At 30.8% G+C, this 27,268-nt stretch overlaps 3 protein-coding genes across 6 annotated transcripts in view; 1 reads left to right on the forward strand and 2 right to left on the reverse strand.

Moving 5' to 3' along the window:
* LOC125841355 (uncharacterized) overlaps positions 1-27,268 on the reverse strand; it is a 225,423-nt gene that overhangs the window by 75,703 nt on the left and 122,452 nt on the right. The gene's annotated exons all lie outside the window — the stretch shown is intronic.
* LOC125841341 (lysine-specific demethylase JMJ706-like) lies at positions 119-7,410 on the forward strand. Of its 3 annotated transcripts, none has more exons than XM_049520451.1 (12): positions 119-466; positions 605-703; positions 1,544-1,916; positions 2,334-2,490; positions 2,567-2,786; positions 3,213-3,266; positions 3,352-3,431; positions 3,509-3,786; positions 3,969-4,364; positions 4,470-4,828; positions 5,222-5,494; positions 6,521-7,410. In XM_049520451.1, the coding sequence occupies exons 3-12, from the start codon at positions 1,556-1,558 to the stop codon at positions 6,863-6,865; spliced, it is 2,523 nt and encodes an 840-aa protein (XP_049376408.1). In that variant the 5' UTR covers positions 119-466; positions 605-703; positions 1,544-1,555; the 3' UTR covers positions 6,866-7,410. The 3 variants fall into 3 exon arrangements, with proteins under 3 accessions (XP_049376408.1, XP_049376409.1, XP_049376410.1); XM_049520452.1 differs by having other exon boundaries at positions 610-703; XM_049520453.1 differs by having other exon boundaries at positions 616-703.
* Positions 13,958-20,531, reverse strand: LOC125841353 (probable transcription factor KAN2). Of its 2 annotated transcripts, none has more exons than XM_049520468.1 (6): positions 19,573-20,531; positions 19,021-19,097; positions 16,831-16,885; positions 16,521-16,683; positions 15,574-15,634; positions 13,958-14,483 (listed from the first exon to the last, which is right to left on the reverse strand). In XM_049520468.1, the coding sequence occupies exons 1-6, from the start codon at positions 20,168-20,170 to the stop codon at positions 14,355-14,357; spliced, it is 1,083 nt and encodes a 360-aa protein (XP_049376425.1). In that variant the 5' UTR covers positions 20,171-20,531; the 3' UTR covers positions 13,958-14,354. The 2 variants fall into 2 exon arrangements, with proteins under 2 accessions (XP_049376425.1, XP_049376423.1); XM_049520466.1 differs by having other exon boundaries at positions 13,959-14,483; positions 15,574-15,637.

The raw sequence follows: 27,268 nt of genomic DNA on the forward strand, positions 1-27,268 counted from the left end.
TCCAATTAGATCGATTTATTCATTTATTTATTTCGATTTTTCTTTTTGATTATATATAACTCTCTAAATTATCCACACTTTTTTCTCTTTTTCAGTTTTTCTAAAATTATTCCCTTCTCTCTCTCTGCTTTCTCCATTTCCCGCCGGAGAACTGCTTTGTTCGCCGGTGAACAGTCGCCGTAGAAGTTGCAACGCGCATAGTTTCTCTGTTTCCTCGTTTTTGAACAGTGTCCGTTGTTTCCGCGCGTGGATAGAGTATCCGGATTCTCCGGCAAACGTTTTTCGTGTTGCCGGGAAGCTACTTGTTCGCTGGTGTACAGTGTCTCCAGAGAATATAAAATCTCTCAGATTCTCTATTGTGATTTGTTTTATAGTAGTGTACCTTGTTCCTGTGCGTAGTTCGATCGCTCGAGCTGTGAAATCGTTCTGATCTCTCTGAGTTTGGCTTGGTTTATGCAGTCTCGAGGTAATGTAGGCAGCCTAATGCTTTGTTTATCGTTTATTGTGCTGTAAATTATGTTCTAGGGCTTGGCTGACGGTCTCTCTCTCTCTTTTTTTCTTATTCCTTCGTTGTTGCTGTTTCTGATTTAATTTTCCGGTGAAGTGTAGGAGAAGACTGCCGGAGGGGAGTAGAACTTTGGAATACGATGCTATGAGAACAGTTGACGGTACAGTTTATATTTAGAAGAGTGTGACGTTTCGTGTAAGTTTTTCCTATTTTGATAATGGTGAATGTGATTTTGTTCTTTACGCTTGAAGTTTGGATCGCGAGCATTTTAATAGAAAACAAACAATTCCTATAGTTTTTGTTTTTTTTTGAAAATTTAAGGTTTCGTATATTATGTTTTTGCAGTGTTAGTATTGGAATGAAACAGTCCAAATATATAGAGCAGAACAGATACTGCTGATTCATATAGCTAATACTAACTAGTTTTGTTTTCTGCGCATAGTAGTAGTAGTAGTAGTTTTCTCAGGAGGATATGATCTTCAGTGGCCCATTGCAATTTGAATAGAAGAAAATGAACCTACAAACAAAGGTGGAGCTTGGATTTTTGAGTTCATCAGTTCTAGATTTTAGAAAATGCAGCTTAATGGGTTCTTGATAAATTATTTATACATAATATTAAGTGGTTTTTTAAACACAAATACATGGTTTGAGCCAAAATTACTGGGTCATGTTGAACCCGTCGCGAAGCATAGCTCTGCCCCTGCCTATAATGATCTCCTGTTGGAAAATCTATAAAACTAAAATAGCTTTTGTAATGGGCCATAAAACCGATTTCCCATTTTCTCTGTGGTTTCTTATGCAAAATCTGAAGTATTAACTTTAAATACATGCAGTATTTCTGTGATTACAAATTGTACTGAATCACATGTTTAGGTGGTACTTTCTGGTATTGCTATATATAAATAACCTTTTTCCATATTTGAACTGTGTAACCATTTCTTCTACTTGTCCTAATTTATAAAAGAAAAAATGTAAATGAAGTATGTGAACTTGGACTATGGGTTTGTGACCTTTTCTTGAATGTTTCATCTAAAGGTTGCTGATAGAATGTCGAGGGAAGCTATGTTGGAGTTTTTGAAGAGAAAAAGGCTTCAACGAAAGAAAGCAGAATCTATGAATGATTTGACTTCTGTCAGCAGTACGATGAGTAGAAGTGGAGGAGATGCCCTAAGATCTTCAGCTCCCTGTGGTGTAAGAATTCGTGTTAATGATGATATGCATTCAGGGTCTGGGACTTCTTTAAATGAAAGAGATGTTTTCCCAAAGCACAAGGTTGCGAAGTTTGATATGTCTGATCTTGAATGGACTGATAAAATTCCAGAATGTCCAGTGTATTATCCAAGTAAAGAGGAGTTTGGGGATCCTTTAGTTTATCTCCAGAAGATAACTCCCGAAGCTTCTAAATATGGTATGGTCTATATTAATATTCTGTGTCAAATAAGTCAATGTCCATTCTTATGTCTCTCCTTGCAAACATGATTCAATTAGCTTTCCGGTAGAATTTACGTGCTAGTCCTGATTAAATATGTTTCTGTGATGGACCCTGGCTGTTAAGAACATTGATGTACTTGCTATCTAGTGTCTTTGACCTTATCCTTAGAGCTCTTCCCATTTATATTTTGGTAGCTCAAAGTTGTCCTAACTATTGTCAAAAACATACTGTAATTGCCTCTTGCTTTTTCTGGACCATGTCCTAACTATTGTCTAAAACATACTGTAATTGCCTCTTGCTTTTTCTGGACCATGTTCTTGTCTAAGAATAGTTGTTGGTTCTGTTGCCTTCATTTGTTTGATAAGAGTTGATTCTACGTTTGAAATGTAACAGGAATATGCAAGATTGTTTCCCCAATCATGGCTTCTGTTCCTGCTGGAGTAGTTTTGATGAAAGAGAAGGTTGGCTTTAAATTTACAACAAGGGTACAGCCACTTCGTCTAGCTGAATGGGATACAGATGACAAGGTCACTTTTTTCATGAGCGGGAGGTTAGTTCCTCATCGTATTTGGTGTTCACTTAATTGATTATTTGTCAGCTTTTGAGAAAAAAATATGTTTTTCCAGAAACTACACATTTCGTGATTTCGAGAAAATGGCGAACAAGGTTTATGCTCGTAGGTATTGTACTGCTGGATGTCTTCCTCCTTCATATATGGAAAAAGAATTTTGGCATGAAATAGCTTCCGGAAAGACTGAGAGTGTCGAATATGCATGCGATGTCGATGGTAGTGCATTTTCATCTTCTCCCAATGATGAACTTGGAAAATGCAAATGGAATATGAAGGTGTAGATTTCATAGCAAGTTTCTTTTTGTTGTGCTATTCCTAATATGGAGTTTCTTTATCTTTAAGGATATGTTCTATTGACAGTATAAAACGAGTCTTTGTGCCTTGCATCTAGTGTGCAAATTTATTGTGCATTCATGTTTTTGAAACATTTTGTCAGTGCTAGCCTTGTCAGCCTTGTCAGTGTTGTTTGCTAGTGTTTTCCCTCAACGTTCTCTTTTACTCTTTTCCTTATCTATTCTGGTATATCCCTTTTTTCTTCGTTTCTGACCCTTCCACACGAAGGATAGAGTAAAAAAAATTCTCAGAATTTTCCGTGCATCAGCTTCTCCCGACTCCCGTCAACATAAGATGTAGTATAACGGTGCTAATTGTCTTTTTGCTTACCATCTTTCTTCTAATAAATCCTCTATTTTTGGTTTCAGAGATTTTCTTGCCTACCTAAATCAATACTTCGACTACTCGAAAAAGCAATCCCGGTAAACAGATTAGTTTTTGCACCTTTATCATTGAAATTTTGATCCAACCTGATTATTCCTGACTTCCTATTTATGTATCTTATAGGGAGTTACCGAGCCGATGTTGTACATTGGAATGCTATTTAGTATGTTTGCCTGGCATGTTGAAGATCACTACTTGTACAGGTGTGTTCTTTAATTCAAAGCATATATGTTAGTTCGGTTAATTTGGGGACTAATCATCTCTTCGTATGTGTGTATAGCATCAATTATCATCACTGCGGGGCAGCAAAAACCTGGTACGGTATTCCAGGTCATGCAGCACTCGACTTTGAAAAGGTTGTCCGAGAGCATGTCTATAACAATGATATCTTAACCGCCGATGGAGAGGATGGAGCTTTTGATGTGCTTTTGCAGAAGACAACATTTTTTCCTCCTAACATTTTGTCAGAACATGATGTTCCTGTCTATAAAGCTGTTCAAAAGCCTGGTGAATTCATAGTAACTTTTCCAAGAGCATATCATGCCGGATTCAGCCATGGTAAGCCTCTATTTTCTTTTCTTGACTTAAGAGTCTAAGGATGCGTAATACCTGAAACCTGCAAGTCTGACAGCTCTCGAGTACTCCTCTAATTTTGGGCCTTGATGTTTTTTTTTTTAATTCTTGGGATTTCATCTTAGTTTACAATTAGTGTTAATTAATTCTCTTTCCCTAATGTGTAGGTTTTAACTGTGGTGAGGCTGTAAACTTTGCAACTGGTGATTGGTTTCCAATCGGTTCAATTGCTAGCCGCCGTTATGCACTCCTGAACAGGGTGCCTCTTCTTCCCAATGAGGAACTTCTCTGCAAAGAAGCAATGCTTTTACATATGGATTTGGAACTTGAATATCCAGCTTATTCATCTGCAGACTTGATCACCCACCATACCATCAAAGTTTCTTTTATAAATTTAATGCGGTTTCAGCATCGTGCTCGTTGGTGCCTTCTGAGATTAAAAGCATTTTCTGGTACATCATCATTTTCACACGGCACTATCCTCTGCAGCATATGCAAGCGTGACAGTTATGTAGCATATCTGAACTGCAGCTGCTATTCACATGCAGCATGCCTTCGCCATGGTATGTTTGAATAAAACCTTTTCTTTGTCTATATTTGTTAATTATAGTATTATACTGACGACACACTTAAGAGCTGATGAATTGGTATAATGGTTTCTTCATCAGATCCTAGGTCACTTCATTTTCCTTGTGGCAGCAGTAGAACCCTTTGCTTAAGGGAAGATATTTTGGACATTGAAACTACAGCTAGAAAGTTTGAGCTGGATGACAATGTTTTGCATGACGTTGGGCATTATCAAGAAGGTGATGACTTTGCTCTCCTCTTGAAAATGTTTCCACACGCTGAAGAGGAAGGATATGTTCCATACTGTGAAATAAATTTTGAATGGACAGTAAAAGCTGAGGACTGGATAGAACAAGCATTTCATGAGCAAGCTTCCAATGCTCCTGCCTCTAGTATTGAACTTGTGCCCAATACTGGTTCGACAATGGAGCGGAAAGACTGCCTCCCCACTAATATTAATGTAAGTTACCTCAATGGCGGAGCCAGAATTTTCGTCAAGGGTGTTCAGACTTTAGACCTTGCTTTCTCTTTTTTAAAAGAAAATAACGGAACTAAGAAAATTAAATAAAATGCTTTGGTCTGGGCTCAAACCCAAGCCTCCAAGGCAAATGTGAACAGGCTTTAACACGTTAAGGGTGTTCAACAATTAATATATATCCAAAAATATCGATATTTAACATATATACTCGTAAAAAATTTCCGACGAAGGTTGTTCATCTGACCACCCTTAGCAACACCTAGCTCCGCCCCTGAGTTACCTTCATCCAGGTTATTATATTTGTAGAACTGTTTTGACTTCTGTCATGCAGAAATGGAAATGCTTTAATTGATCTCAAGCTTATTGCTTGCGCAGGTACAGGAAAATGCTTATAACTCACAAGTAGGAAATGTTGTATCTGTGAAGCCTTTTAGAGACATTTCTAGGTGTAGAAGGGAAAGATCAGCTTGCTCACCTAGTGCTGACTATTTAAAAGTACATGAAAAAGTAGCTCATGTTTCAGATGTTAGAACTGTTATTGACCAAGACAATGATGAGTCTGATACGGAAATTTTCAGAGTGAAGCGACGTTGTAGAGCAGAACATGGAAGTAAACATGATTCAACATCAGTTAACGTTGAGCACCAGGTATGTGGATACTGAGGTCTTAGTTTGGGTGTAATCTTTTGCTCTTTTTCTGTTTTCAAATTAAAGTTTCTAGTTAAACAGTTCTATGACAAGGGGAAAAGGGTGACAAATAAGTACTTGTTGGTTTCTATTTAGCTCGTCAATGTGTATCTTCTGCCTTCATTCATGTTCTCCCCTTTGGTGTTTTGCATAAATTAGTCTTTTAACATACATAATCTATATACTTCTTCGATTCTTGAAGGAATTGAGTTCATAATTTGCTATGTAACCTAATAGTTAGATGGTCAAAAGATAAAAATTCTCAAGTAATAGAGAATTGTAGAAGTGCTTAAAATAGTGATTTACTTCTAAAATATTTTTTGAATCATATTATTCTTTAGTTTGAGTTGAATAGATAAAGAAAGATATGCAAAAGTTGCTATGTAGTAGAAAGGCTGACAAGTCAAATTGCTAAACTTGAGATGCAAATCGTCATCGTATTGTTTTCAAGAAATCGCGAAACCAATGTTGAGTAGCTAGGTTACAGGTATTTTATGGTAACTATAGATTAAGCTTTGCATTGGATCCTGACTTTTGCTTCAATTTTGCATTCAAACCCAAATTGAAATTTCGCTACTTTGCTTTATAAATCAGTTTCCTTATGGTTGTAAGAACTTCTTTTTGATTTTGTTATCAAATTTGAAGCAAAATTAAGAGTGTATTTAGTTACAGGGCTCGCTCACATAGTTTTGCTAGCTACACTCTGCCAATCCAGGTGGGTTATTGGTAGTTTCTGACCTTCTCTTGGCAGGTTAACAAGAAATGAAACTAATTGCTTTGTTTAACTGGATAGTATGGACCTTAGCCTCATGTATCAAAGTAAAATTTTATTTTGTTTATCTCCAAATGCTGTTGTATTTCTATTTCATTGACCAGTTGAAAGTTGCATTCACCTTTTTTTTTCTTGCTTCAGTGAGGACATTTCTTGTTTTTGGTGTGAAATTCTACTATAAGCTACTGAAGTATTCTTGGCATTTACTTTTTCAGGGTTACAAACGATTAAGGAAACATCAAACTGAAAGGGTCGGGTCTTTGTATTCATCAGATGGTTCCAAGGCTGAAAATGTAACTCATAGTTCCAATGCTAATTCAATCCATTCCAAGGAAGACAAGTCGGCCAGAGGTGGTACGCTTCCCATCTCTGTTAAGTTTAAGAAAGGGGCTAACGAAGAAGCATCTAGCAAGCAAAACGAGCATAAAAGAGATGAAAAGTCCGGGTATGAGTTGGGTAAGACTGTTGGAGAACCACCTCCAATAGAGATAGGACCAAAGAGGCTGAAAGTCAAGGTCCTTCAATTTTTAAGTTTGGAGGAAGAACTGAATAACTCATAAATTCCAACTTCACTAACACCCATTTTCTCCAACAAAAGGATGAAAAGCTAAATATTTAGGGGAAGCAGCTATGCAACTGTTAACCAAAACTTAGATTCAGGAAGTACATTCTATGTGCAGGCCTCAAAATGGGGCAAACGGAGCGCTGATGATTCTTATGGTTCTCGGGCCAGGGTGTTTTTCGTCTTTGGCAGGAGAACATCTCTATCTGCCTCGTGGGAAGAGTTAACTGATATTTGTGCTGCTAGGAGGTAGCAATACGTAGTGGAATAGCCGATAATGGTATCTTTCCTTTGCCACGAGAAGATAGTAGATTCAGGTTAGGTACTTCACTCATGTACATTTTGTTATTAACAAATTGGTCGATTCTTGTGAGGTCCAATGTCCAATATCAGGTCAGGTCTCTGATTTAAATGTGACATCTACTATCTCCCTGTCAATGGCGTCATTATTCTTTTTGTAGCTAAGGGCCTTTTTGGCTTTGAGACTACATGAATAGATACAAAGAAAATTGTTTCTACAGTTGCTTCAAGATTAGTTTTGTTTCCTAAATTCTTCAAGTACTGACCTTCACTTACTACTTTTATGTTAAGTTGCGTAGAATCTTCACTTTTCGTGTTGCACCTGTGTCAATAGGACATGGGGTAGGATCTGTATGGAATATGGTCTATAGATTTTGGGTGCTTGACCAAAATCTATAGAGAAATTCGAAACACAGACAATGATTTTTGATTGGAACTTAATAATAAACCATAAAGAGATGCATATACACTTAATTATATATTACTATAGATTCGAACTCTTTTCGTGGCTCCAAGCTCTCCTTTTAATCATTCTTATTACTCATTCATTGAATTAAAGATTTATATTTTTAAAGAGGATTTATAGGTCAAGATGCATAAATGTGATCTTATCATTTTATTAATTATCTTTATCTAAGACGCAAAATTGCGACCTTAGTTAAAATGATAAATTATGTGCTCTCACTTAGAACTAAACACAGAAGCAAAACAATTTTTTGCGAGCTTAGTGCTTCTTTGATGGTAAAAGTGCGACCTCATACATGTTGTTCTACGTGTATTATGTCACATAAAACTCATCATATAACAAGGGTTACGGTAGAATAGGAGTACTCTTTCATCCTTAATCAGAGGTCTCGGATTCTAGTCTCCATAGATACAAACTTTTTATCCTTTAATGTGGGGCTTCAATACAAAATCAGATTTAATCGAATTCTAATACAAATATCAAACATTGATTTTTTTTTAATGAAAAAACTCTCATTCTCAATGTATATCTCACTTGATTTAAGAGAAGGGACCAAACATCATTTAATGATTTTCCAATCCATTGCTCTATGATTGACATCTCTCTGACCACTTTCCACTATACCTACTCATTCTCCCCACCCACCTTCAACTGCCCTGCCACTCCCTTCACTGTTTCTCTGACTTATTCATGCATTTTATTCATTTGCATGTACAGAATATAGGACCAGTAACAACTAACAAGAATCATGGTGATAGCATTTTTCACATTTAATCAGAATTTTCGAGTTTAAAATAAAAAAAAATGTCCTATTAAAGAGTGCTTGTTTTTAAATGAATTTTACATAGCGAGAATCTATATTAATCCTTCAAATGGATATTAAACATTAGAAGGATTAGGTGTAGAAATATAAGATGATTGTGTAAATATTTGAACAAATTAATTTCCTTGATAAAAATATATTATGAGGGGCTGGTTATGATAGAGACCATACTTCTTAATTTTACTTATTATAAATTAATAAAATATAGTTTCATCTCTGTCCTTTCTCTGGACTGTGCTGTCTTTTTCTGCTCAGCATTCAAGGCACTTTTCAAACTATTCCTATAAGAATATGACTACTACACATTTGTGTAGTGGATTTAACTTGAGGGAAAAAATTGAGATTTGCCTTTATAGTTTGTACTTTATATCAAAGGGTTTAATTTTGTTTCCGAGAATTAATTTAGATTTATATCGGAGCGGACCGACAACATAATTATTTTTTCAAGGAGAGGAGACTAATGGAGTAGTATAGGGTGAGAAACAGAAAAAAAACTATATATATATATATGTCCTCACTGAAATTTTATATTATTTCTAGTACTTATGACATATATTATGGTGATAAGGACATGTACGATAGAGTCGAACTTATTTTTATTTGTTTTGGTGATGAATGAATTGACACATCATAATAAAGGAGAAACTACCAAAATGTATATTATTTGTGGATGATATAATATTGATCGACAAGACATGTGATCGTGTTAACAATAGAGTCTAAAAGGTTTGTAGACAAATTCTAGAATTTAAAGGCTTTAGACTGAGTAAGACTAAATCAGAGTATATGGAGTGTAAGTTCAGTAATGCGTCACACAAGGTAGATGAACTCATGCCATTAATAAGGTTGTAACGGACGTCCATGAAATATTTCGGCCAAAAATAAGTCGGGATCATGTATCACCAAAAATTAATGGACTATAGCACACGAAAATTGGTAAATTTAGTTTTTCTTGCTTTGGGGCTCGTTTGAACTTGAAAATGTGTTTGTTTACCCCTCGTGACCAACTAATGCATTAATAAGGTCGAAATAGACGTTCATGAAAAATTTTGGCCAAAAACAAGTCGGGATCACGTGTTAACAAAAATTCATGGACTATAGCACATGAAAAATGATAAATTCGGGTTTTCCCGTATTGGGGCTCCTTTGAACTTGAAAATGCATATGTTTGCCCCTTAGGACCAACTGATCCATTAATAAGGTCGTAAAGGACGTCCATAAAGAATTTTGGCCAAAAATAAGTTAGGATTGCGTAACACAAAAATCTCATGGACTATAGCACATAAAAAATAGTAAATTCGGTCTTTCCCGCATTGGGGCTCTTTTAAACTTGATAATGTGTTTGTTTGCCCTGGTGACCAACTGAATCCAATAATAAGGTCGTAACGGACATCCATAAAAAAATTTGATCAAAAATAAATCGGTATCACATATCACCAAAAATCCATTGTGTATAGCACACGAAAATGGTAAATTCAATCTTTTTCGGATTAGGACTCTTTTAAACTTGAAAATGCATCTTGTCGAAAATGATAAATCCAGCGAAAGCAAGGGGTTTGTCTTCTGGGTCGAGCTCGTCGCACCAGGCTTGCCTAGTGCAGGTTACCTCTCCTATGTGGTTTGCGAGCTATTGCATAAAAGCGGGGGTTTTACCTTGTGCGCACCAAAAGGGTAGCGGCTGCGGGTTTCCCTTGTCATAAAAAAAAACTTGAAAATGCATATGTTTGCCCTGGCCTCGGGACCAATTGACTCCATTAATAAGGTCGTAACGGACATTCATAAAAAATTTCAGCCAAAAACAAGTCGGGATCACATATCACCAAAAATCCATGGACTATAGCACACGAAAAATGGTAAATTCGATCTTTCCCTCATTGGGGCTCTTTTGAACTTGAAAATACGTCTGTTATCCCCTCATGACCAACTGACTCCATAATAAATTTTGGTAAAAAAACAAGTCAGGATCACGTATCATAAAAAATACATGAACTACAGCACACGAAAAAATGGTAAATTATGTCTTTCCCGCATTGGGGCTCTTTTGAACTTGAAAATGTGTCTGTTTGCCCCTCGGTACCAACTGACTCCATTAATAAGGTTGTAACGGGTGTCCATAAAAATTACAACAAAAAATAAGTCGAAATTACGTATCACCAAAAATCCATAAACTATAACACGAAAAATGGTAAATTCGGTCTTCCCCGCATTGGGGCTCTTTTGAACTTGAAAATGCGTCTGTTTTCCCCTCGTGACCAACTGACTCCATTAATAAGGTCGTAATAGACGTCCATAAAAAATTTCGGCCAAAAACAAGTCGTGATCACGTATCACCAAAAATCCATGGACAATAGCACACGAAAAAAGGTAAATTCGGTCTTTCTCGTATTGGAGCTCTTTTGAACTTGAAAATGCGTTTGTTTGCCCCTCGGAACCAACTAACTTCATTAATAAGGTCGTAAGGGATGTCCATAAAAAAATCGGTCAAAAACAAGTCGGGATCACGTATCACTAAAAATCCATGGACTATAGCACACGAAAAATGGTAAATTCGATATTTCCCGCATTGAGGCTCTTTTGAACTTGAAAATGTGTTTGTTTGCCCCTCGGGACCAACTGACTCCATTAATAAGGTAATAATGGACGTCCATAAAAAAATTCGTCCAAAACAAGTCAAAATGATGTATCACCGAAAATCCATGAACTATAGCACACGAAAAATGGTAAATTCGGTCTTTCCCGAAAATGCGATTGTTAGCCCCTCGTGATCAACTGACTCTATTTATAAGGTCGTAATGGACGTCCATAAAAAATTTCTGCCAAAATCAAGTCAGAATCACATATCACCAAAAATCCATGGACTATTGCACATGAAAAAACTGTAAATTCAGTTTTTCCCGCATTGGGGGTCTTTTGAACTTGAAAATGTGTTTGTTTACCCCTCAGGACGTTCATAAAAAATTTTGACCAAAAAACAAATCGAAATCACATATCATTATAAATTCATGGACTATAGTTTAGTCACCAACTAGTATACAACACTTTACACGCATTGAGCAAATAAAATGATCGTATCGCTCGCTTGCATACAACACTCTACGCATATCGAGCCAACCAATAGCATATTATAATACGTGTGTGTGCCATTTAACTATGGTTAAATGATTAGTATCGTGTTCTAAAATTATATCGCTAACATAAAACTCTCTACATATACCGAGCGCCCAAAATCATGTTGCCATTATATATACAACACTCTAAACGCATGTGAACCAATCTCATACTTTAATACATTAGCTCAAACTTACAATTTAGGGATAATGGTTTGAAAAATATCCTAATTTTGGTCGAGTTTGTTGTTGTGATACTAAACTTTCATGAGGACCTATTACCTCCCTAGACTATTTCATACCGTATTTTAAACATATATATTTACCCACGTGGACATAAAAAATAATGCAAAATTATAAATAGTAATGTGTCCACGTGGGCACATTTATACCTTTAAAATACACTATTAAATTATTTAGGGGGTAAAAAATAGGGTATTAAATAGTCTAGGGAGGTAATAGGTCCTCATGAAAGTTTAGTATCGCAACAACAAATTCGACCAAAGTTGAGATATTTTTCAGACCCTTATCCCTACAATTTATAATTAAGATTATAGAAAATTATAAAAATAAAAGATCTTCAATAATTGAGTTGTAATCAATCATTAATAACTTTTCTTCTTAAGGTCAAGGTTGCTTTAAGTGGGGTATATATCTAAAGCTTTTTTGCAATACTAAAAACAAATGGAATAAAGAGAAGTATTATTTCATATTCCATAATATTGTAAACCCTACACTTACTTTTTACTATAGATATAAAGGAAATAATAATTAAAGTGAATTATAATCTACACGTACATTGTTTCACTTTTGCCTTTCCATAGATGAAAGTTTTAAAGCAATTTTTACCATTTATTAATAAATTTAGAAGTGGATTTAGAATATAAAGTTTATCACAATTTCAAATTAATATACAATAATAATGATTTTTCAAATTCAAGTGATTTTTTTTAAGAAAAAAAAAAGTGATTTTCCATATTATTATTTAGAGGGAAATTCATGCAATTTAATTTTTCACAATTTTGAAACTCACATTGTTTGTTTAGGACAAGTAATATATGGAAAATTGAAGGATTTTTCAAGAAAAAGTGTGAGAATATTTTGGAAAGTCATTTGTGAAAATTTAAGTACAATTATTTATATTAAAAAAGGGGAACAAGATTTTGATAAAGAAAAAGATATACTCACTTAATGAGCATAAAAAGGACTACTATATATAACATCCTTTTATTCTTTTCTTTGTCTTTTCTTCTTGTTATTTTTATTTCCTATTGTTTACATTCTTTTAGCTCCTTTACCAATAATTCCTCTAATCTTTTCCTTTCCAATATCTTTATTTGTTGGGAAAGTGTAAAGCATTTGCCAATGCCTAGGATGCAATAGGCATTCCTCCTCCAACAATAAATTTGGGTCGGATCGGATCGGGTTCAGGTTGAGGTTTGTGGTTAGGGTTAGAATTTGGATCTCAGATAATGATCGAGAGTCAAGATTAGAAATTAATTTTTGATCGGGGTCGAAATTTGAATATTAAGTTGGATATCTATTTTGAAATGGTCAGATTAAAAAAAAGTTTTGAAAATATTTTTTTTTAGTTTATCTAGATAAATCATTTTCATTAAATTATAGGAAAATAAGTTAATCTGGAAAATATTTTTAGAATATTTTAGTCAACAAGAAATATTTATATTTCATTCTCATTTTTTTCTAACTGCTCAACTTAGTAGAGTATTAATTAGTGATATAGTAAACGTTTAAGAAAGAGATACTATATGCCGTTAAATTAAGGATTTAAGTTATATACATTAATCATGTAAACTTATTTTATGTCATTAGTGAATTTTAACATGTGACATCAGGTTAGTTAATTATTATTATTTTATTAAATTACCAATTTACTTAACATAAAGTCTTGCCTGTAATTATCCTCACTACAAATAGAATAGAATTAGTTATAATTTCATCGTTAAATTAACGATATAAATATAATAGCTAATAATTTTATTTGAGAATGTGTCATTGTTAATTCATTTCTAAATATTATTAGCGATAAATTTTATTGTTTATCTATAAAATCTGCTATCACAAATTCTTATTTTTTCTCGATTAGTGCATAAAACTTAAACGTTTATACCAGAACTCTTATGACCAAGACCTTAAGTATCCATCTTAAGACGTACAAAGATTTTAGAATACAACGATAATATATTAAGTATAACTTCATAAGTAAAATTTAAAAAAAAAAAAAAATGTACACAAATTTTATCAAGAGACTATTTATCAAGAAGAAGAATATTAGAGGACAAACGTATAAATTGGTAGTATATTTTTTTTTGTTAAACATAAATGCCCCATACAATTACCAAGGGAAAGATAAATTTTTTTCTCTAGGTACTATTTTTACAAGAGTAGCAAATTAAGAAATGGATAATAAAACTCTCTTATATATAGTGAGTAGTGACTAATATTTCTCCTAAAAAAAAATTAAAATCAAGTACTCTTTTTTCTCTCCAATTTTTGATGGAAAAAAAAAACAAAAGGAACAATTTAATAATGTAAATATTTGATTTGAAAATCAAAACAAGAATATTATATAAGTGGAAAAAGGAAAATGCACTTTTTCCTCCTCCCTTCTCTTTTTTCTTGCTTTATCTTGTCTCCTTGTCTTCTTTTTTTCCATCACTTTTTTCCTTTTTTTTCTTTTTTCTTTTAACTAATGATTTCAAAATGAGTACAACTTTTTGTTCCATGCAAAAACTTTAATATATATTTGTTTCATTTTTTTTATTTATTACTATGAAATATTAGGAATTCCTAAAGTGAAATCCAAATTAAGCTTCTTTGGACTTGCTTGTGTTATGCTTGATGAACTCATATCTGTTGATATTCCTTCATAGCTTGTGCATTTTGCTTCCATGTTTTTCTGTTTTTTTTAAAAACAAAATAATAATAATAATAATTAATATATTACTAAGGAAGAATAATAATTAAGTAGAAATAAGAAATGTGTGTGTAAATAAAGCTAAGCTAAGGAATCAAAAGGACAGATTGAGGAATATATACTGATGTTCTGTGTATGTACAACTATCCAAAAAGTCTACCCTATCTATGTATATATTAGAGGCAACGACGGAGCTAGAATTTTCATAGAAAAGGTTTAAAACATGAAAAAGTTAACATACGAAGACATTAAAGAAGATTCAACATTTACTATATATACATAGAAATTATTTTAATCATATATGCAATGTAATCTCAACATATGAACCCCTTTACTCTACTTAGCTCTGCCAATAATTAGAGGCATGCATAGTATACATAAATTGTTACAAAAAAGACAAGAATTAACGATGAACAACTTATGTGTTTATACAGTAAAATTCGTTGCTAATCAAATTAAGACAAGAATTAACGATGAACAACTTATGTGTTTATACAGTAAAATTCGTTGCTAATCAAATTAAATTAAGGACGGATTATCAAAAGTCTACTTTATAGTCAAGGCAACAAACTATAGATATCAACAATTTCATAGCTAGTACTTTTCGAATTCACATTGAAAATTAGTTGGTTTGACCTAGATCATATATATTGCGCATCATGTCACATAAATTGGAACTAATTAATAAGTAATTTTCAAATCTTCCATATTAATCTCTGAACATAAGCAAAAATACACACATTGCATAAGCATGAAGTAAGATCTACAACAATATATTCAGTGTAATTTCATAAGTGTATAGTTTGAAAAGGGAGGTTTAGACACAGTCTTATCCTTATCTTGCATCGATGGAAAGACTATTTCTGATAGACTCTAGCTTAAGTAAAGCATGAGTAACATCTACGATGACATATATGCAGCATAATCTTTCAAGTGGAATCTAGTGAAGATGGTATATACACGGTCTTAGATATATAGTTGTTTATGATGGATCCTCGACTCGAGCAAGGACATAATGGTAAATGCACATAGAAACTTTGTAATAATTTAGAATAATATAATATTATAGTACCTCTAAAGAAGGTAAATTTCCTGGATAATCTCCTAGTTTGCCATGCAGCTGCCAGCTTTCCCTGCTATATAATCACAAATAAAGATAGAATATTTTTCTATCATCAGTGGAGGCCATGCATGCAGAAGAAAAAAGTGGAACTAAGAAAACAGAAAGCAATCTTTTAGTAGTACTATGTCACATATTATTTTTATGGTACTCATGCTTCTTCTTTTTTTTACCTTTTTCTTGTCTTTCCATCTTTTTATTATGATATTACTATCCCAACTTTTTTGCACCAAATTAAAGAATATTTACATATATATATATATGGGAGCCATCTTCTTACTATAGCTAGTGTTAGCTTTGACACTAAGTTTCCTAGTAAGGGATCTAGTTTCAAATATCTTATTGTATCGTAGTGACAGAGTCAGAAATTTATTTAACAAAAGCATTTTATCAAAAAATGTTACACCTAATTTTTTTTTACATTTATATGGGGGCTATCTTCTTAACTTTGACACTTAAGTTTCCTAGTATAGGGGTATAGTTTCAAATGTCTTATCAGTAATGGCGGAGAATTTATCTAACAAAAGCATTCAAATAATATTATACGTAAAAAAAAATTAAAGTAATATTGTGTTTGGCTAAAATTCAAGTGCTTTTCAAAAAATTCAAAGTAATGTTTTTCAGATTCAAGAAAATAACTTATGCTACTACTAAAATATATACTTCACATTAATGAACTATCATTAAGGGACATTACATATGACACGATCAATACAACTTATTCTACTACTAAGAATACTTCAAGTTAAACTAAACACATCAACTTTTTAAAATAAACACTTAAACGAGTCAAACAATAAGCTAATAATCTTCTCATTAATTAGTTCTATGGATTAAATCAAGCATAAATGGACTTCATTAATATATAATAATTGAGTTGCATATATATAAATGTTCACCTTGAAGAGTTGCTCCAAAGTCCACCATAATCTTTCTCTTGATTATACATATTTTGTCTACCTTGTTGAACTGATAATTCAGACTTGTTTGAATTTTTAATTTCAAGTACTAAATCATCAGAATTATCCCCAGATGATACAGTATCAAACACCTCTGATTGTCCTAAACATGTTCACAAGGTAAAAAAAAAATCAATTTTTCTTCATAAACAAAAAATATTTTAAAGCATATTGTATACTTTTATTATTTAATTTACTCTTAAAAATACCTTATAATAATGAACAATCATTCATAAACTATTTTTTTTACCTGAAGAAGCTGCTCCTGCTGCTGATTTATCAGTTGTTTTTACAGTTCGATACATCTGCAAGGAATTATTTTTACACTATCAGATCATTTGAATATAAGTTTTAATATTTAAAACGTAACCACATAAGCATGATCTGACATATTTATATAAATGTTGGATTTCTTTAATGAAAATTTTGATTTTGTCTCTGACTATAATAATACGGAGACACATAATACATAAGTGGACTAGTATATGGCTACAAAATACTTGTATTAATATATATGATGAAGAAAAATATATATACTCAATAATCTTACTTTCTTTGGTCTATTTTAAGTGTTTTTTGAAACACTCATTAAGAAAATCAATTAATTAATAGTGCTAATTATTAGAAGTTACTTGACAAAATTACCCTCTAAATCCTCTTTTTGAAAGTTGAATAAAATCATTTGTAGAGCAAGAACACCCCCCCCNCCCCCCCCCCCTCCTCCTCGGGTCATAATGTCTCTTCTTCTTAGTATATTTAGATTTTTTCTGTTTAGTTATCATATTGTTTTGTTGTTGTTGTTGATCTTTTTTCTCCCCTGGTTATCGTATTATTTTGTTGTTGTTACTGATTTTTATTTATTTTTAAACAGAGAAATTCGTCTATGACCGGCCATTTGGATCAATCACAGCCTTCTAAACTCGGTGGATAATGGTCCCGTCCCTCTACCCTTCTCCACTTAAATACTGGGCTTTGCTTTGCATGGTGTGGGGCTTGAACCTGCGACCTAAGCCACAAATCCTCCACCTTTTGCCACTCAAGCTAGGCCTTGGGGGCTTGTTGTTATGATTTTTTTTCTATTATTTCCTACATAACTTCTTCATTACCATATTTCCTTTTCCAAATCTTCTTCGTAATGCTTTACTTGAGTCTAGGGTCTGTCAGAAACAGTTTCTCTATCTTCAGAAGATAGGTATAAGGTATACAAACATATGACTATTCTTTTCAGATCTTACTTATGAAGTTAAAACCGAGTATATTATTATATTGTTGTTGTATCCCTCAAACCAAACAAGGCCTTATACTTTTGCAGTGTTATTATTGATGAATCATTAAGATATGAATCCTATTTTTCTCTCTCTCCTCCTTTTTCTTCTACTACAAATACAATGGTACTACATGAATTAATATATGGTTCATTCTCCTATGGGAAAAAGCTGCATTTTATAATAGGCTTGCAGAACCATTAGATCTACTAAGTAGAAAAAAAGAAGTTCTCAGTATTTGAGACAAACTCAAAAAAAAAAAAAAAAAGAGTGAAATCATATAAAATATTTATTGCAAATTGATAAGTCATAATGAAAATGATCATGATTTAAAAGTACTAAATCATGCTAAACTAAGTCTAATAAGTATTAATTACATAAATTGAGATAGAAGATTAGTAGGTGATAAAATGATAATGCGTTGTCTTGTTTTCTATTCATATTATTAATCTTAATATTACATTCTTTATTATTTCTTTTATTTTTGTAACTTTTTAAAACTAATTTGAACAGAACCATTAGATCTACTAAGTAGAAAAAAAGAAGTTCTCAGTATTTGAGACAAACTCAAAAAAAAAAAAAAAAAAAAAAGAGGCATTGGAATTTGAAATTTGTGGGAATTTATATCCTTTATGATAATATAAGCTACTATTGTCCAAAGTATAGTACTAAAGAAACAATAGCCTTTTGTGAAGACTCCAAAAAGATAATTTTACTCAGTCTATTGAACTTAGCATTGGAAAAAACACATGCTAATCAAATTCCAAGAAGACTCCAAAAGAAACTTATTTGGACAAATGAAATAACTATAATGTACAAAGTATCTCGTATTGATGTAGGGTTCGAGGAAGAACCGTAGTCTAAGGGATATGATATTGACAGTTTACTCTAATATAAATATTAGTAATTACTTTCACGATTCAGGCTCATAACCTGTATTTGGACAAATGAAAGAAATAAATAACAATATGATGCACAAAACATCTTGTATTCCTGTAGAGTTTGAGGAAGAGTCGCAGTCTAAAGGATGTGATACTAACAATTTACTGAAATACAAATATTAGCAATTACTTCACGACTCAGACCCATGACCTATATTTTTTGGACAAATGAAAGAAAGAGAAAAAATAATTAACCCCCCCCCCNCCCCCCCCCCCTTAAATAAAAGATTTTACCTGTAAATGGGATTTAACATGAGCCAAAGTGAGATCTTTCACATCCATAAGCTCAAGAACTGACTTTGGTGTTGCTCCTACATTCCCCAAGAAAAAAAAAACAATGAAGCATTGTTAATTAAGCTCAAAATATATAGATTTTTTCAGTAAGTTTAATTTTTATACACAAATAATATATAAATAAATTTGCACTATTAATTAAATTACCTAAAAGATAACTATATGAAAATAACCGTTCATAAAAAATGAAATTAGTAATCTGAAAAATAGTTATGCTATAGTAGAAAGACCAAAAATATTATCGGTGTATATGAATTAAATCAAAGAATTTTTACATTGTCGGTGTGCAATTTAACCGCTCATATCAAATCATTACTCTATTTTTCAGGTTATCATATCAGGCACTATCGACACAAAAAACATATATAAACAGTTAAAGCTTATTCACACCTGATATTTACACTGATGACTTGATGTAAACACCTGATGCGAATAAGTATTTACCGAACATAGTGAAAAAAAAAAAAGAAAGAATTTAAGCAAGTAGCCTACTTTCATGTCCACCCAAGAGTTCAACAGCATGAACAAAACGAGCATGAAGGGTACTTGTCCATCTCATCCTTGGAGCTCTCATACTCCTTTTAGTTGGAAATCTTGAAAAAAATCTTGATCTCATTAGTCCATTTTGATGATGATTATGGGATTGATGAAAGTGGCTATTTGATGAAGAAATATGGTTAATATTATTATAATTATTAAAAGAACTAGGAGAAGATTGTATAGGTAATGTATTAGTTGAAGAATTTTGATGATTATTGTAAAGTGGAACTCCACTTATAGGTCTAAACAAACCAAGATTATGATGATGAGGTATAAAAGGGTTATTAATGAAATTTGTGTTATTTTGGAAATATTGGCTAGAAGGGTAATTAGGTTCTTGATGATTAATTATACTACTAGGTCTTGGTATATTTGATGATAAAGATAGGTCAAAACAAGAAGTGTTGTTAATATTAATATTATGGGGTTTTCTTGATTCCAAAGCTCTTTTCCAAAAGCTCAAATCTATATTATTCTCTTCTTGATTAGTAGTAGTATTTGGAGGGCTAATTTGTAGGGATAAATCTGGTTGTGGTGGGAATAACTCCATGTTTTTTTTTTCTAAGAAGAAATAAGCGTGATCGAGTAAAATTAGTAACCTGAAAAATAAGACAGATTGTTATGAACAAGTACTCATTATTGTGTTTGTAAGTAGGTTATAAAAAGGACTAGTAGCTTGTTTGAGGAAGTTTTGATTTAATTTTTGAGATGAAAAAAGGGATATGTAGATAATAGAGAAAAATTTGGGATTTTCTTGAAATGGGGTTTTGATGATGATAAACAATTGAAGAGGAAATTGAACAAGTTGTTGGGATTTGAGTTTGAGAGAGAAAAAAAGAAGAAGAAAACAAGAAATGGCAATAGGTGTATGAAGTGAATGGCTTGTTTCTTTTGTGTGAAGTATATGTGAGAAAATGACACTTGAGGTGGGGGTGGGGGTGGGTGGGGTGGGGGATTTGATTCTTCTATGAACATGGAGATGAAAAAGGAAGAAGAAAAAAAAGAGGAGGAAAAGAAAAAGGAAAAGTAAGTGAGTTTTGTGACTTTGGTTAAATTCCTTTTTACTCTTTTCCACTTTTATACTTTTTGGTTTTGAACCAAAGTATTCTTTTGGTAAAGAAAAGGAACATTTTAGTGTAAGCTTTTATGTACGCATTTCTCCCACACATGTATATATATACACACTAATAATAATAACATATTTAATATAATTACATAAATAAAATCTGAGAAGACTAGTGTGTATGCAAATCTTAACTCTAAGTATCTTAAGGGATAAAAAGATTGTTTTCAATAGACATTCAGCTCAAGAGAAAACATATGAAAGAAAATCAAAAAAGAAAATAGCATATATGTGTGCCAAAATACTACAGAAAGCATGACAAAATATTTTGAAAAAAAAAAAAAGAACAGTAACTACAATACAACAGTGTGATAATCATAGTATAAAACAATGGATTGTAGCAAAAATCGAAGGACAAAAAACTATATGAGAAATACTACGAAACTTATAAAAGAATAAGTAAGATATATAACGTTTTATTGCTTACTAACCTTTAATCATAATCCATAAAATTTCAAAAAATTATTTTAAACATGTTTTTTGTCTTTAATGGGTTAATATAAGGGAGCAAAATTTATTATTAATATATCGGTAAATAACTTGTAGCTAATAATTCTTTTTATAACAATACCTCGCTAATTTTTATTTAATAAAGAATTAGAATGAATTTTTACTATTTAGTGATATAAATTGTTATCGTCTTTTTTGTTCCATGAATGTGAATGAGACATGAATATAGATTTGATAATTATGCAAAAAGAATCACATTTTAATTGGAATAACACGTCATGATATATGTGACAAAAACAAAAGTGGTATAAACTTTGATTATTCCTCAAATATATACAAATAATAATCCAAGAACCTTTTTTTTATTTTTATAACGGCGGTGTTTAGATTAATTTGCACGTACGTTAATGATTTTATCGATATCAATTATCATTTATCAGTATAAATACTAAGTAACATTAACGCTAAATTTGGACCGCAAAAGTATTTTTAATGTTTTTATTTCTATTGAGATTCGAATTTAATTTTATTTTATTTATAATTTTCACATATCGATAACCGATAGGAATAGAAACTTAACCACATCGAATACTTACATCAAATCATATTAAATCATTATAGTAAAGTCACAAATTAAGGTAACAATTTGTGTTACTTAATTATGATTTAGTGATAAGAATTAATGTCGTATATGAATATAAGCAAATAGTGAAAAATATTTCACCAATACCCCATCTTAATTATGTCTAAATTTCACTTTGAAGTTTTACAAATTTTCTATTTATTAAGGGTATTTTCTTAATTGAAAATATTGATGTTTAAGACTAAAGCAATATTAAAAATGTATATTAGTATTCTTTAAGCTATAGATTAATTTGAAGTAATTAAAAAAATAAAGCAAAGGTTTTATTTCCCCTTCTTCATCCTTAGAAAGACAAAATAGTAAACGTAAACGTAACAAGAATTAATAATTATTGCAATGACTATTTATTTGGTGCTTCACTAATGGTCCATTATATTAACTAGATTTAAATGACTGGTCCTATTACAATTCAATTTACAAAGAAAAAAAAATTAAAGTCTGAATCAATCGTTTTCCCCCAATAAAAATATTAAATTAAATTATTTCTATTAATTAATTTGAAAAAAACTTGAATTACAATGGATAAAGAACTAATCTTAATTAAGTGATGTCCAATGGCAGATTTAAAGAGGGTTTCGTGGGTTAGTTTAGTTGAATTTGTTGATTTCGGTGCGAACAATATATATAATTATTTATTTTTAAAAAAAGACATTCAAAATTTATGCATATTGCAAAGGTCATGTTCATTCTAGATTTACTGACTTTGGATCTTGAATTCGTGTTTCTTTTGAATGTCATATATTTTTTGCAAGTTGAGATAATCAACAATAGGTGCATGTCATATCTAGGGCGGAAGGGGTTTATTTGTACCCGTTTTGCTAAAAGAATATTATACCGAATATTTAAAGTCATTTTTTTATTTTTAATATTGGTATTGTGTTATTACGAGCAAGGATTTGTTGATACAAGAAAGAAGTTCCGTAAAAACAACGAAAAAAAATGGTTTAGATACTCAATGAGGCTTATAAGTTGGATCGTGTTACAAATGCTTTGACTAAACCTATTGATGGTAGAGATGAGATTTCAATTTCTGAATTTAAATTAATGAATTTGTCATGCTGAGCATTATTTCACATCATTCCATATATGAGCTTCTTCAAATAGAACTTTCGTTGAACTCTATAACATGTGATCAGTGAGAATTAATTATTAAAGACAAATATATCGATAAAATAACTATTGCCTCGAATATAATTCTCAATCAACAAGGTTAAAATATACATATCAAAGAGGGATTGATAATCTAATCAACAGAATAAATATCTAATATATAGGGATTATGACTTAAGACATTAATAAAGCTAAAATAACTTTTTTTTTTAAAATCAATTAACATATTTTAAAATACATGAAAATAAAAAATACGATGCAAAATATAAAATGATAAGAATATATTTTTAGGCAAATAGATAAGATAGTGAAAAGCTTTAAAGTCCTTTCAATCTTTAATTCCAAGTGTGTGTATATGATAGTGAAAAGCATGGATAAGACACCTTTAAATTTATACATAGTAGAATGATTAACTTTTTGAGTCCAAACCCCAATATATAATCATGGCTAAAGTTCAATCATATAATATAGGAAGAAATAGTAATTAGGGTCAAATATAGAATATGAATTATGGATTTAATTGAATTAAATAAATTTGATCTAAATTTTAGATTTTTCATAAAAGATATCATTAAATATATAAATATTATTATATCCAAATTTACTACGAGTAAAATTTCAAAAACAATAACTTCAACTCTTAATTACGCTTCCAAAAATTATTGTGTTCACAAGTGATATTCTATTATTGTATCTTAAATTTAAATCATAGAAGTTAAAATTAAAGATCATAATTATTTCTAATTACAAGAACTGAAAAATGACGATTTGTGAAATTTTTCCATATCATAGTGAAAGTTCTTTAATTATTGATAAAGTTGTGTTTTTATGTACACAGCACTATAAGAGATTTTTCTTTTAGCAACAATATTTAATATCATAAAAAATATTTACTGTAAATTGAGTTAATGTCAAAATTCAATCAAAATTATTAAAGTTTTGAGCAATATTTATAAAAATACTTATATCATGTTATTATCATTAAATAATTGTCGCAAAATTCTTCATTTATTGTAACGATATATGATAAAAGACTTATCAATATCCGATATTTTACTTAATCATACTTAATTTGATAAAAATTTATATATCCGACACATATTTTGTTATTAATTGAATTGGCATAAATATTGATCGCAGATAAAAATTTTAAATACACATTTACCCTAANCCCCCCCCCCGGGCATTTTTTTTTTCTTCCTCATTTAACGGACGGTCAAACTCTCAACCAACATCCTTTATGAGGCATCAATATTGAAGCCCTCAAAGTCCAATTTTCAATAGGCCATACAGTTTGGACCTTTTTATTTTATTTTCCCATATTGGATTAAAAATTGCTTTTCGGTTCAATTTAAAAATTAAGAGATAATTTATTATTTTATATATTTTTTATTAATTATTAAATACTATTTATTCTATTTAAATGACTTATTATCAAAGTTAATATCACTTTAGTAAATTGTGTCAAGTTAAAAATTAATAAGTATAATATGTAGTTTACCAAATCCTCCTTATTTAATATACGTCTCTTGAAATTGTTCAATATAAAAAAAATAGAATATCAAGGTACAGTTGAAAATATATAGTACTATTAATTTTTGTGTTGACCTTATTTTGGGACAAAGAGAGTAATAACTAAGCATGATATTGTAACATCTTTATTTTACTTATTATTTTTTTAAAAAATATTTCATATCAAATATGAACTAATAAATATGCACAAAAGGGACAAATAAGAGAACAAAGTACAAGTAGCTTGTTTTATACCAAAGATATTGAAAAATAAAATAAAAATTCCACCATATGTATTCTTGTAAAAATTGAATTTGTATCCATAAAATAATGGCTATTTCTTAGAGATAAAATGTGCATTTATTTGTCTTTTATGATTTTTGCACGCCATTTAAAAAAAAAATCTATAACCATATATATACATAACAAATTAATACTTTAGATAGGAGGAAGTACAAAATATTAAAAATAATAAAATTATAGTATTTCCAAATGACCCATAAGTGAGCGGGTTATACCCTTTAATTATGTGCATTTCAAAATGGATATTTCCTTGAGGAAAGGAAAAAATATGCTAATGAAAACAATAGTGAAATGGGGGATATATAATGGGGAACTTATTTTTTATATTCCACTCGGCATTTGATATATTCTCATATAAAAATTTAATTAAATTTGATTTCATATATTGCCGGGTTCATTTTTAGAGATAGTGCTCTCAACATAATTATTTTCATTTCTAAAGCCTCAAATCTGAGACATATAATTAAGTGTAGAGGAATTTCAATTATCTCACTACAACTCATATTAGTAGCGAGGAAATTGTTAATGAGGGCAAAAGTGTAAGAGAGGAGTTAGAATGTCTAGGACAAACAAAATTATATTTTTTTCCAATCATATTCTATATTTAAAATTTATTTACTCGATCGATTAATTCAAATTAATGCTGAATATATCCACTAAGGAGGGAAACCATTTCCTCTTAAAGAAGTTATCTATTCTCATAATTCGAACATGTTTGCAAAAAGTGATTATATCCTACCATAATAATATTTTTTTCTCCCTATGTATTTAAATGATTCAATATATATACACACAAACATTATAATAAAAGTTTATATCATCGATATATTTTAACATGTACTAGTAGAAACTAGATAACAACCTATCTCATTTTTTAGGTCTCTAAATCTCACTTTTTACGGTCACTAAGTATATAATAATATATAGAGTGTTATTTTATTAATGTGGTATAAAAAGATAAAATATACGTAGATCTTATTCTATTTTTATGAGGCAAAAAAAATGTTTTCGATAGATAAATCTGTAACTCATGTTTTACTTGTAATTTCTAGGGAAAATATTGATTTCAATTCTCAAATTTATAAATTAAAAAAAAATCAATTTTTTTGTAGCAAAATTGTTTAATGTTACAATTTGGAATTTCTGGAGTTCCTAACAGCATAGGAAGCAACGTACAGACAAAGATTAAGAAAATTTAATAAATTAACTTATGTATTAATCTATTTATTAATTAAAGATATTTAATTTTATATCATGGAAGCGATCAATACGGTAAAAAAAATATATTTAGAAGACTGACAACATTGGTTTTTGCTGCAAATGGATTAATTGTAATATAATTTTTATACTATATAGTTTAGAGTAATTGGGATTAATGTCAACCATTTCTTGGTAATGAGAATAATATTCATATATTCCTAATTTTTAGGGATTTATGAAAGGAAGCATCCAAGTTTGTTTGATATCAAGAGTTGTTTTATTTAATTTAATTATATATATTGATAATATAAAAACAAATATAATGTGTTTGAATCATGTACAACTAATTCTCGATTGATATATTATTTTTTATCAAGGTAGAATTATGTTATGTGTGTCTTCAACCCCTTTTCGAGCTCTTATAAAATCAAATACAAGTTTAAATATATATAATGTATAAATAACTAATACATTATAGCAGACAAAGTTGAAAATCTTTTTGCTAGACATATACAGCGTAAAAATATTACTAGTGAAAATTGTAATCAATCCCTACCCTTCTCCTCGGATATTAGTCGCAGACCGCAGTCATGCATGCTCTGTCACTCTCTTGTACTAATGCATATTAAGATATAGTATATTACATCGTTTTGTACCAAAAAGAAAAACAAATATCTATAGTATTTGTCGGGATTTAAGTCCATGATACATATTGCTCATTCTGGACTTAAGAAATTTGTCTTTCGGGTTACGCCACATAGAGTCCCAAAAGAATGTATGTGTATCATGTTAAATTTGAGTTATAGCTTTTTTACTTTTTTCTTTTATTTCCAATATAAAATTTACTTAAAATGTTATGTACACACCATTTTCAATAGCTTATTAACTTAAAAATTTACCGTTCTTAATTAATGAACGATCCTCATCAGCTCGTCCTCCTTCAAAAATGTCACATTATGAATTTATGATCCCTACATAACTTTATTTTTAATCAAAGGACCCCTCAATGTGTAGAAATAAAATCCTTCCTTTTTTCATGCTAATTCTCAGTTTCCCAATACATTGTGTATAGGTTATGGTAGAGACACAAGAAGGAATCTTACATTAATACTGTTATTGTTTCAATGAACAAGCAATAATATCATATTATAAATGTCATTTTTATTAAAATCATAAGATCCGTTTATTACTCACAAAAATAATAAAAAGATTAGAATATACAGCAAGTAACAAGTATGTACTCAAACACAAGTGACGTTTTAAATAATTTATATTATTTTATAAGAAGTTATATCACATAATTTATT

This window comes from Solanum stenotomum, chromosome 10 (genome assembly GCF_019186545.1).
Source record: "Solanum stenotomum isolate F172 chromosome 10, ASM1918654v1, whole genome shotgun sequence".
NCBI classification, from domain to species: Eukaryota; Viridiplantae; Streptophyta; class Magnoliopsida; order Solanales; family Solanaceae; genus Solanum; species Solanum stenotomum.